This window comes from Carettochelys insculpta, chromosome 2 (genome assembly GCF_033958435.1).
Source record: "Carettochelys insculpta isolate YL-2023 chromosome 2, ASM3395843v1, whole genome shotgun sequence".
In the NCBI taxonomy this organism is placed as follows: domain Eukaryota; kingdom Metazoa; phylum Chordata; order Testudines; family Carettochelyidae; genus Carettochelys; species Carettochelys insculpta.
In genome coordinates, this window is record NC_134138.1 from 259530653 (window position 1) to 259542967 (window position 12315).

General features: G+C 46.8%; 1 protein-coding gene across 4 annotated transcripts in view; it reads right to left on the bottom strand.

Annotated features, from left to right (window-relative positions):
- ZMYND11 (zinc finger MYND-type containing 11) overlaps window positions 1–12315 on the bottom strand; it is a 157009-nt gene that overhangs the window by 80667 nt on the left and 64027 nt on the right. For all 4 annotated transcript variants that reach the window (XM_074985047.1, XM_074985046.1, XM_074985044.1 and 1 more), the window contains exon 2: window positions 3196–3336. In XM_074985047.1, coding sequence (XP_074841148.1) covers window positions 3196–3311 — 116 coding nt within the window. In that variant the 5' untranslated portion in view covers window positions 3312–3336. The remainder of the gene's footprint in view (window positions 1–3195; window positions 3337–12315) is intronic.

Consider the following 12315-nt stretch of genomic DNA (forward strand, 5'->3'; position numbering starts at 1 on the left):
TATTTATTTATTTTTTGTACCTCTGTGCTATATAACTGTCAGTCTGTACAGGAAAGGCTATAGATCTGAAGAATTGTGGGTCCGTCCCACAAAAGTTCATCACATAACATATTATTTTATTAGTCTTTAAAGTGCTACATGATTTCTGGTTTGTTCTGTTAACAAATTCATGAGTAAATAGTGAAGATGGCAAAATCTGCACATAATACAAAACTGTTCAAGATATTTAAGACTAAAGCAGACTGTGAAGAGCTTCAAAAGGATCTCGCAAAACTAGGTGATTGCACAACAAAATGGCAGATAATTTTAATGTGGCAGGTTTAAAACAAACAAAAGGATTTCTTCACACAACACACAGTCAACCTGTGGAACTCCTTGCCAGAAGGCGTTGTAAAGGACAAAGCTATACCAGGGTTCAAAAAGAGCTAGATAGATTTATGGAGGATAAGTCTGTTAATGGCTGTTAGCCAGGATGTGCAGGAACGATGTCCCTAGCCTCTGTTTGTCAGAAGCTGGGAATGGGTGATAGGATGGAGCACTTAATGATTACTTGTTTTGCTCACTTCCTCTGAGGCATTTGGCACTGGCCACTGTTGAAAGACAGAATACGGCTACATGGACTTTTGGTCTGATGCAGTATGGCCACTCTCATGTTCATAGAATCAAGGACAAATTTCCCTTGACTTGTGTTACCAGTACTCATCTAAACTGATATTTTAACATGCACAAGATTTTTTCAGGCAACCTTACACCTTTGACACAGCCGTTGCTTTGGTATGAAGAGGCAATGTACATCTATACGCTTTCTGGATCACAAAAGAACCCAGATCAGATCATGGTCATTTTCTTCATCATTAAGCTATTAAGATTGCTTGTTTCTTCTTTTTCTCTGATGACTCACCTTCAGTGGCTTTCTTATGACACTCAGCAGGTTACTAACTGTACCCTGCTTCTTTTTAGCCTGAGCGTTCTCCGTATTGCTGGTACCTACACCAAATGGCCCCCAACAGGTTTCCATTCCTTTTGGCCACATTCTTCCATCATCCATATTCCACATCAATAGTTCAGAAGGGTTTGTCACACCACCTCCATGACTTATCTAATTCATCTTTCCCTCTTTCTGACAGTCACTGTGTGCTGAATGGAAGTCACTTTACACCTCCTAAATATATAGACTATTGAGTTATATTCCTGAGGCTATGCCTAGACTAGGAAGATTTGTCGGCAGAAGTTTTTTTCGGAAGATATCTTCCAACAAAACGTCTGTCAACAGATTGCAGCCAGACCACAGGGCAGATCAAAAGAGAGATCCAAGCTGTCAACAGAGAGTGGCCAGCACATCCGGCCACTGTATAGGCAAAACAGCCAACTGGATGCACAGCAGACACGGTTGTCTGGTGTCATGGAAGCCCTTTCTGTCAACAGAAGGCCCCATGGAATGTCCAGACTGGCTTTCTGTTGATAGATCTCTGTCAGCAGAGGCGTTCTTCTTCATGGTGAGTGGGGTACAGCTGTCGACAAAAGTGCTGCGTTCTGTCGACTTACTATTGACAGAACACCCTTGGGAATCTGGATACTCTGAGGGTCTGTCAATATAATGGACATTTTGCCAACAAGTACATCTAGTCTAGACATAGCCTGAGTTACTGAGTTACTATGTGGTCTGGTGTAAGTCACCAGGCAGTCTTCTAAATAGGTCTAGTGATGCCTATTGTATATTAAGAATGTTATCCAGTTTGATTTAGCAATGCTTGTGAAACCCTAAGACTCTCAGATTGAAATGCTCTAGAAAAGTCAAATTCCCCACATATATAGTCTTCTCAATAAGGCTAACCAGGCTCCTTTTGGAGAGTTTTCATATCCCAGTAGCTGCTAAAACTTACGAGAACTAGGTAGAGTGCTAACACTCCCTCAGGATTTCATCTGTTTGCTTTCATTTTAAATCTTGTTAACTATGTTCAATGGCTTGCTGCACTCCTTCATTGAATTTCCCACTCCAACAGAACTTTGAAACCATATCAATTAAACAGTTCACGAACTTGTAGTTTATTTTCAGATATTTAAAATTTCTGTACTATTTAAAACTCTTCCTTCTGTTGGTCGGTAACTTCAATGAGGCCACATTCAGGTAGAATCTTAAAACACCAGATATGTCCTATTTAGATTCATAGTTAGTTAAAGTTATGCATCTTTAAAAAGTTATTCACACAGATGTCTTCTCAGCATATGCTGTGTATAAGCGCATTTGAAAATTCTGATACTAAAGCAAAACCAGGGCACACAAAATCCTAACTTTTAGTTGCACTGATTGGCCCAGCATATTCAAAAGACTTGTATTAAAGTTGTGAGGTTTTGATTTGTTTGGTTTTTTTCACAATTATATACTCCACAGAGCAGAGATCTAATATATTTTGGGATCTACCACAAAATAAACAACAGCACCATTAGCAATATTGTTTTGTTCACTGTTTCTCAGCCCGGGCATTCAGCATACAGTCGCCTTCCATGTGACTTCTTCAAGGTCATACACAGTGGGTCTGACAACCACCACAGGCCTGGCTGCAAGGTGTGGGTGGATGGCTCCATGCCCCCAGAAGGGGTGGACCCCCAGGAAGAAGGGGCAGGAGAAACACAGTCAGCCACCCAGGGCATAGTGCTGCCCTCCTCCAGCCTCCTTGACTAGCCTCCCGCCATTGGCGGGCCTCACCATCCAGACAGTGACACGTTTGTGTGGATGTGGCCCACATAATTTGATTCCCTATGGTAAAATAATCCCACTCAGGAAATAAAAGGTTATCCTCCCAGTTCCAAAATAATTCAGCTTTTATAAGTTTATTTACAAACATTTTTATTAACATTTTCTGCTTCACTTTCCTCAGCTATCATTTACCTTCTGATCACAGGCTACTGAATAAGCAGAAGTCTACCAATGAAATACTAGTGCTGCTTCTATTTTGTCCGTAGATTTATGATGAAGTGAACAAATATTGAGTAGTCCCACAACCAGATTTAATACCTCTGAAACAGACTTCAAGACTCAAGTTTGTAATATTTTTTGTTAATTTAAAAATTAATGAAACACTACTGAATGTAATTGTTTCACAAGCTCCACCATGGTTGACTATTCTGTTTTTTCCCAAGGCTAACATTCTCTTTGTCCATATTCATTGTTTTTTATTATAAAAGGCAACTTACTTTGTAATACGGTCAATATTAGCAATTTGTTTCTGGTTCCGGATTATTTCAATAGCTGCCCAAAGATGCTGGATAGCTTTTGTATCTGCCTGTCGTCTTTTCGTTAAGCGTGCCATGACCCGTTTGCTTGCTTAGCTGCAACTGATAAAAAAAAAGAAAAAATTGATCATGATTATGAAATGGATTACATGATGGTTATCTTGCACAAAATAATCTCATAAAACAAATTTGGCTGACCTACAGCAATCTAATTTGTATACTGTGGCATGTTTTGTGTTCAGACGACTCTGTAGACTACAAACTGTGTGTCTAATACAAGTTTTGCTGGCAGATTCTTTTATATTAGAGATTCCAGAGAAACATGAAATTGAGCAGTGAAATGACCAAATCAACAGGAAATATATGGAATTAGCCATCCCAACTGCTTCTGAAAAATCAATTGGCTCATAATCAATTTCACTAATCCCCTAGCTACATGAAGTGTGTAAAATTCACTCTGGCCCGGGGGCCCTTTGCAATATTTTAGAACTTTAACACAGGGCTTAAGTGGGGTTTCTGTGGTGCAAGGAGCATTACTGAAAGCCTTATGCAGTTAATATGACAAAATAGTTCCTCCTTGTACTACTTGTACAACACTAATAGGGATTTTAAAATCCTCACTCTAAGTGAAAAGCATATTTTGAAAGATAGTTTACTAAAAAATATTGGAAGAAGATATTTTTCATTATACACTGAGACCAACAGAACCAAACCATTTATGATGCAATTTGTTCATCTAACCAACCATGAGTAGTAACGTAAGAAGCAGCTGGCTTTGTTTACAATTCTTCCAAAAGCTGCAGGCAATGAGGTACAGATAATCTGTAAATCGCCTGCAGCACAGAATCCTCTACTTAAAAAGATTAATGATGCATATCGACCACTAAATAACTTTCTTCCAGTGCCACCACCTTCTGAATGAGAAATAACTGATTGATGGCTGCTACAAAGAGATACGTAATTTATTTTTGAGCTCAATGTCCTAAACATGAACTCAGTGATACACAAATAGAATTCTTACAACAGGGAAACAAGAGTATTAGTTTCAGCATCACTAAGGCCATGTCAAGATTAGACAAATTTGTCAACAGAAGTTTTTGTTGGAAGATATCTTCCAGCAAAACTTCTCGTGTCCAGATCACAGAGCGTATCGCTCTTTTGATCTGCTCTCTCAACAAAATGGTCACCCAGAACCACAGCAGACAGGGTTGTAGGGTACCATTTCCTCCTGGGAGCCCCAACAAGATGCGCCTTAAAGCCATGCCCTCCCCCTCTGACCCTAACTCCCTGCCCATGCTGAGGTGTGCCTACCTCCACAAGGGACAGCGCAGCTGCTAGACCAGGGCTTTGACTCTTTCTGGTAGACACAGCTCTTTCCAGTGAGACATGGTGCTAGAGCAGCCTCCAGGCTTGCACTAGCCCCACACAGAGGTGCTTCAGCACCTGCTGCATCTCCTGATGGCCATCCTGCTCTTCCTCATGGAGGGCAAACCTGGCACTACCTTCAAGGAGCTTGCTGTGCACTTTCCTTCCTGGGTGCACAGGTGCTTCTGGAGATACCGCATCAGCTCTGACGGGTGGGACTGGTTGGGGTAGTGGGACAACCACCAATGGCTCCAGAACTTTTGTATGTGGAAGGCCACTTTCCTGGAGCTCTGTGACTGGCTTGTCCGCACACTCCGGAGACAGGACACCTGGCTGCAGCCTGCCATCCCACGGAGAAACAGGTCATAGTTGCTCTTTGGAACCTCACCACCCCCAACAGCTACTGCTTGGTGGGCAACCCTTTCAGTGTGGGGAAATTCACCATCAGGGCCCTTCTCATGGAGGTAAGGCACTCTTGTGCTGCAGCCCCTGCATGGGGGGGAGGGGTCCTTCCCAAGGGGAACCCTCAGGAAGCAGGGTCATGGTACAAGAATGGGGTGAGGGGGGAGCAAGCCATCCCACCCTTGCACAGCCCTGCTGCTGGAGGGGGCAGCCTCACAAGGAGAGCTCCTGGAAAGCTCAGGAGGGAGTTGAGGGGATGGGTCCAGGGACTGCCCTGTGGCCCAGGGACTCCCTCCTTCAGTCCCTGATGGGTGTGTTTGGTCCCTCCCTCTGCAGGTCGTGATGGCCTTCAACACCATCCTGCTGCGGAGGATCATCTGCATAGGAGACATGGACACAGTCATGGCCAGATTCGCCACCCTGGGGTTCTCAAACTGCATCTGGGCTATCGATAGAACCCACATCCTGTTCCATGTCCCAGAGCACAGCACAGCCAAGGGCCACTTCTTGGTGGTGCTGCAGGCCCTGGTTGACCACCATGGACAGTTCACAGACATTTATGTCATGCAGTCAGGCTGGGCACATGACACCCCTGTCTTCCACAACTCTGTCCTGTGCCGGAGGACAGAGGTGGGCATGTTTGTCGCCCACCATGAGGTGGCAGCTGGGGAAATTCAGATGCCACTGTGTATCACAGGGGGCGTGACCAACCCCCTCATGCCATGGCTCATGAAGTCTTAAACTGGTCAGCTTGATCCCAGCAGGACACTCTTCAATGCCACCTCAACTGGACCAGGATGCAGCCCAAGTGTGTCTTCAGCCACCTCAAGGCACACTTTAGGTGCCTGCGCATCCTCCTGGATATGGGTAGCACAAAATCCCCCAAGTTGTGGTGGCGTGTTGTGCCCTGTACAACACAGTGGAGGGGAAGGGAGAAGGACTTCTTCCCGGGGTGGGGGTGTGGCTGCCAGCCGCCAGCTGCAAGCATGAGCAGCCAGGTGCAGCTCTGATCTGCCAGGCCCATCAGGATGGGGTGTGGATCTGCGAGGCCCTGAGAGATAGCTACTCCCATAGCCATTAATAACCCTTCCCAGGACCCCACTAGTGAGGGCCTCAGGACCACAGCACTACCCTGTCCCCACCATGACCCCTACCTTTACCACGTCAACCCCATGACCCCTGCCCAATACAGAGGGACGTGGGCATGGTGAACAACTAACTATTTTACTTTACCAAAGAAAAATGTGTTGAAAAGAACCAGTGTAATTACAAGCTATTTACAATAAAGCAAACTGCAAAAATCTTTGAACTATGAACAGTGGGGAAGTTCCTGGGACAGGGGATGTGGGCACCAGAAATTGGATGGGGAGTTTTGCGACAGAAGGTGTGGGAGTCCTCAAAACATGGGGTGGGGGGGTCACAAACCCTGGGGGAGAGGGATCTTGAGTGGTGTCGGCTGCGGGATACATTCTCGCCATGGGTTCAGAGCCCCCAGCAGGGCTGGGTTGGGGCAGGGAGCAGGGGGATGTATGGAGGTGGTGAGGCTGTAGTGGTGTCTGGGTAGGCAGGAGGATCGGGGGGCATGGAGAGCAGGAGGACCTGAGCAGGGGTAGCGGGCATGGCCCTCAGCCACTGCAGCAGGCCAAGAGCATCTTTCGGGATGGCCAGTGGGCAGGGTAGGGGGAGGGCAGCAGCTGCATGTGGCTGGGCCATCATGTCCCACCAGACTCCAGTGGCAGCATCAAAGCAGAACATGAGTTGGTCCCAGGCCTGTAACTGCCACTCTGTATCTTCCTGCAGCCGCTGCTCCACGATTTTGGTTATCCTCCAGAAGGTGGCATTGTGGTCCCAGTGCAGAGCTTCCTGGACACAGTGATGATTCCTCCGGCTGCAGGCTCATCCCGGTGCTGGGATGCGGCTAGCCTCGTGCTCAGACAGCACAGGTCCAGCTCTAAGAAAAACAAGGAGGAGAGATGGTGAGTCATTTATGCAATGCAATCCTGAGGGCCCTGACCCTCACTGCGAGCAGAGGGCAAAACCACCCCCCCACTCTCCCCCTGCATGCCAGGGAATGGGAATATCCTGGAGAACAAACCCATGTGTGGCCTGAACAATAAGTCCTGTGATGCCTTTGGGACCAGGCTGACTGCAGCGCCCACCCCCCTGCTCAACGGGCTAATGGCCAAAGGGTTGTCCAGCCACAGAGGGGTCCTTAGATGGGTAGTGGGTGAGCTGGGAGCAGCTGCTCCCTGGTGCTCCCACATACACCTGTGACTTGCAGCACTGTCCGCAGGAGTGGGTGCTGACTCTCACCTGCGGGCATGCCTGCATGCCGGGTGCCATGTTCTTCAGTATGTTGGGGGTCAGAATGGAATCCTTATGGCCAGCCTGCTTCCAGCTGTGGCACGTGCTGGCAGCCCCTCTCCTGATGGGTATGGAGCTTGTCTGGCTTCCCATGAGGCTGGCAGCAGGCAGGCGCCTATGCCTGGGGCTGTCTGCTGGGTCTGGGTGGCGCACACTACCTTGAACATGGTTCCACATCCCAGGACCACAGCGCAAAGTCCTGCCTGAACTGGCTGTGTGACGCTCGCAACACACCCCATCTGTGCCCGCCTCCTATGCCCTGCGGTGTGGTGCACGGGTACTTACCGGAGAGACCCTCTCGCCCAACACTGACAAAGCCTGGGAGGTGGCCTGGCTGGCAGGGACTAACTCCAGCAGAATGAAGAGGCAGCTGCTGTCCTCGGAGGCTATGTCTGGCTCTGACTCCGGCTCTGGCTCCGGGCAGGGTTTGAGCTCGGAGGCCTCCTCCTTCTGCTGTTGGTGCTCCGGCTACAGTGGGGGGACCTCAAGCTGGAGCTGCCACTATTGAACCCTCCACCATGACTTGGACCTCCACTGCTGCCAGAGCTGCACACACTCCTCCTACCCTCCCCTGGTGGGAGGAGCACCTGGCAGCTCTGGTGATGGCTCCTCCAGCTGCATGGAGGGGCCCGGCAGCTCCAGCTGTGGTAGGGTCCCAGTCCCACGGCAGGCTGCCAGCTTCAGCCGCAGCAAGGTACCAGTCATGTGCAGCAGGCCAGCAGCTCCAGCCACACGTGGCAGACCAGCAGCAGGGCCCTAGCCATGAGTGGCAGGCCAGCAGTTTCAGCCATGTGGCAGTGGCGTTTCAGCTGTGTGGCAGGCTCCAGCAGCTCCTCCACTGGTGTGGCCCTAGTGAGTCACCAGCATTTTCTGGGGAGGGAATAGGGGGATGGGGGAAAGAGGGCTAGGGGAGCCTGGTGGGGGTGCGTGGGCAGTAAACCTTGTATTTAATGGACTTTCAGGTTTAATGGACATCCCTCCCCTGCATTAGTCCATTAAATTGAGGGTTTACTGTATTATTATTTTAAGATGAGAGGCTGCACAGGGGGCATAGAACAGATATGATCAAACAAAAGTAGTATAGTTGTTGCAGCATTTTTTGCTTAGAATCTAAAAATTGCTTGAAGGGTAGCCATGGCATTTAACATCTCTAAATAAAGCTGACTAGGTCATCTGATTTTTTCATCCAGTCTTTAGTTTATGATCTTTTTTCAATTTAAAAGAAGACAGCACAAAGGGCTCACAAAGAAGAAGATAAGGAGAGGTTGAGAAGGTGCAGTTACAGTCAGATGAACTCTTTACTGTACTTTTGATAGTCTCCCACTAGGACAGTTAGAAGGAAGAAAACTGAAGGGTAGACACGTCTTCTTCCTTAGAAGGAAAAACAATTTATTTCATGCTGAAACCAGAGGAGGAGCAGGAAATATGAAAGAGAAGTGTAAAGGAAGAATGGCATAAGTCAACAAAGAGCTTGAATTTACCCTGTTTCACAAAAAAAGAGGACATTTGAAATAAAGAGTAATACAGTTACAAAAGAAATATATAATTAATTTCTGGAATTTAATGTCATGTGGAAAAAAATAATGAAAAATGGCTGACTGAAACCACAAATGGATTAAAAACCACGAGAAAACAGAAACATCAGCAGTTACACTAGCTATGAAAGGAATCACCAGAACTTCAGCATGTACACTGATCGCCAGCTGGGTTAAGGAAAAAACTCCCTTCCTAGGGTGGTATTGACTATCATTGGAATGGGGAAGAAGAGGGAGGGATAGCTCAGTAGCTTGAGCATTAGCCTGCCAAACCTAGCATTATGAGCTCAATCCTCAAGGAGGCAAATAGATAACTAATGGCAAGTCTACCATACCCTTTTCACCCATCTCCAAAGGATCCAGTGTAGATATTACCAGAAGTAGAACAGCTGACTAGCTGGACAAGTGGCTTGTCTGTTATGAAATTTTATGTAATATTTAGGGAAGAAATGTATTTCCTTCCTGACCCAGAGAATAATTCAAAAGAACAGCTTGCACCTTCAAAGTTTACTATGATGCTTCAGCTTCTTTTCAAATAGTGTAAAAATGAAACATGCATACAGGTTATGAGCTGCATGCTCACATGGGCCAGGGAATCAGCACAACTGAAGAGGAGCACTTACATGCCTTTATGACACCTTTTTATCCTGATGCTCCCAGGGACTATTGGACACCAAACTGACCCTGTGGTAAATCAGCACAATCTCATGAGGAATCCTCAGCTGCTGCATTAAACACTGAGCTTTAATTCCCACATTCACAGCTAGTGCAGCACAAAGGGGGAGTAAAGAACAGCCAATTCACATCACTGCATCTGCATTTCCTCTTGTGTTTCCAGGGAGAGAGAAAGTATATGCGTCAGACAGGGACAATGGCAATTTTGATAAAAGCTTCCAGAGCCATGAAGCTGCACCTGATGCAGCATACGCAGCAAAATTCCTGTCCTTTCTGAGGCACTGCCTAACAGTGCTCCCAAGCAGATGGAGGGGGAAAGTCTGTGCAAGGCTCCCCCACACCATACCCTTGCCCCTTCTGGCTTTGTTAGCCATGGTGTTGGTGTGGAAGAGAAGCTTCCTCCTCCCTCCAACCACAACCTCTGCAACTTGCTGCTAGGAAGGTTCCTCTTCCCTGGATACTTCCAGTCCAACAGCAGTGGAAGGGACAGAACCCCATCAGTGCTTCCTTTTACCCAGGTCAATTCCAGTGTTGCTAGACAAGGAAAGATAGCAAATCAGAGATTCCAGGATTCCTCCTTTTCCCAGCCTGCCTCCCTTTGCCTCTACTCCTGGCTCCAGAGTTTCCTCTGTTTGTTTTGCAAGGTCTCCTGTGTGGATCTTGCTGCAAAACTGCAATCTCACATGACAAATTCCACAGGGAAGGGATGCTGAAGGGGTGCTCTAAAAAGGATGGAAAGAAACCATTCTCAGTAGTGACATATGGGAGAACAAGGAGCAATGGTCTGATGTTACAGAAGGAGAGGAGTAGGTTTGATATTAGGAAAGACTACTTCAACAGGAGGGTGGACAAGCAACGGAATGTGTTGCCTAGACAGGTGGTGGGTTCTCCTTCCCTAGAGGTTTTCAAGTCCCAGCTTGACAAGGTCTTGGCTGGGATGACTTAGTTCAGGTTGATCCTGCTTGAAGCAGGGGGCTGAACTAGATGACCTCCTGAGGTCCCTTCCAGCCCTATGATTCTATGATTTGTTTAGGAAATAGAATACCTGAGATATAAATAAAAAAACAAAATAAGTAGTAACATACTACAGATAAGTATCACACACTCATGGGGATTTCCTGTTCCAAATCGATTTAATATCTCTCGTGTTTGCAGCAAACTTTTCATCTTGCAATGACAGAGGTATGCCTAGTTTCCATATTTGGTGCTTTTGGCTTGTTTGCTTTTGCCAATGTTTGGCTCCCCAAAACCCCAACCAAAAGGGTGACATTTCCCTCTTGCAGAGAAGATAGTCCATAGCGTCATAATTGATTAAATGTATCACAATATATTCCTAACTTTTCTTTAAAAACAGCTCAGTGAATTTAGCAACATTTTCCAACTTTCAGTCCTATTAAAAGGAAAGGAATACAGGGCCCCTCAACTCTGTGAATAACTGCAAAATTTTTAAGTCATGTATGCTATTGTGCAATCCTATTCTCAGTGGAAGGCTTCTTATTGGGGAAAATCTACATCCCGGTGGTGCTGACGTACATAAACTAACATTCTCAAAAATAAGATAACTATCGAAAGGGTTGTGAGATGTTAAAATACGTATTTCACATTCCACGGTCTGTGTGTCTTTCAGTACAATTTAAGTGCTACTGAAGGCAATATGTACCAGCTGGATTTTTAAAGAACACTAAGGCTACGTCTACACGTGCACCCAACTTCGAAATAGCTTATTTTGATGTTGCGACATCGAAATAGGCTATTTCGATGAATAACGTCTACACGTCCTCCAGGGCTGGCAACGTCGATGTTCAACTTCGACGTTGCTCAGCCCAACATCGAAATAGGCACAGCGAGGGAACGTCTACACGGCAAAGTAGCACACATCGAAATAAGGGAGCCAGGCACAGCTGCAGACAGGGTCACGGGGCGGACTCAACAGCAAGTCGCTCCCTTAAAGGGCCCCTCCCAGACACACTTTCATTAAACAGTGCAAGATACACAGAGCCAACAACTAGTTGCAGACCCTGTATATGCAGCACGGACCCCCAGCTGCAGCAGCAGCAGCCAGAAGCCCTGGGCTAAGGGCTGCTGCCCACGGTGACCACAGAGCCCCGCAAGGGCTGGAGAGAGAGTATCTCTCAACCCCCCAGCTGATGGCCGCCATGGAGGACCCCGCTATTTCGATGTTGCGGGACGCGGATCGTCTACACGTCCCTACTTCGATGTTGAACGTCGAAGTAGGGCGCTATTCCCATCCGCTCATGGGGTTAGCGACTTCGACGTCTCGCCGCCTAACGTCGATTTCAACTTCGAAATAGCGCCCAACACGTGTAGACGTGACGGGCGCTATTTTGAAGTTACTGCCGCTACTTCGAAGTAGCGTGCACGTGTAGACGCAGCCTAAGACGGTAGGGACTCCAGGAATTTTCACAGCCATAAAACTGCTTCTAGTTCAGCTTTTTGATTGATACCAATGCTCTGGGAACAAAGTAAAAAGCTGAGGTGTGTGAAAAAAGAGTTGTCAAGAATTATTGACGGCTATCCATCCTCATGTGTAGCTACCACACTTTGTCAATATGAGTTTATCGACGCCCCACCATCTTTGCTGGATCTCGCTAACAAGCTTAACGTGTCAACTAGCTTCTCAGAATAAAGGCTGGCAAAAACAGATATAGACAGGAAACACTAAGAGATAACAGTCAGTTGAACTTGTTTTCTTCAGCTTTACATCCACTTTGGGGGTCTT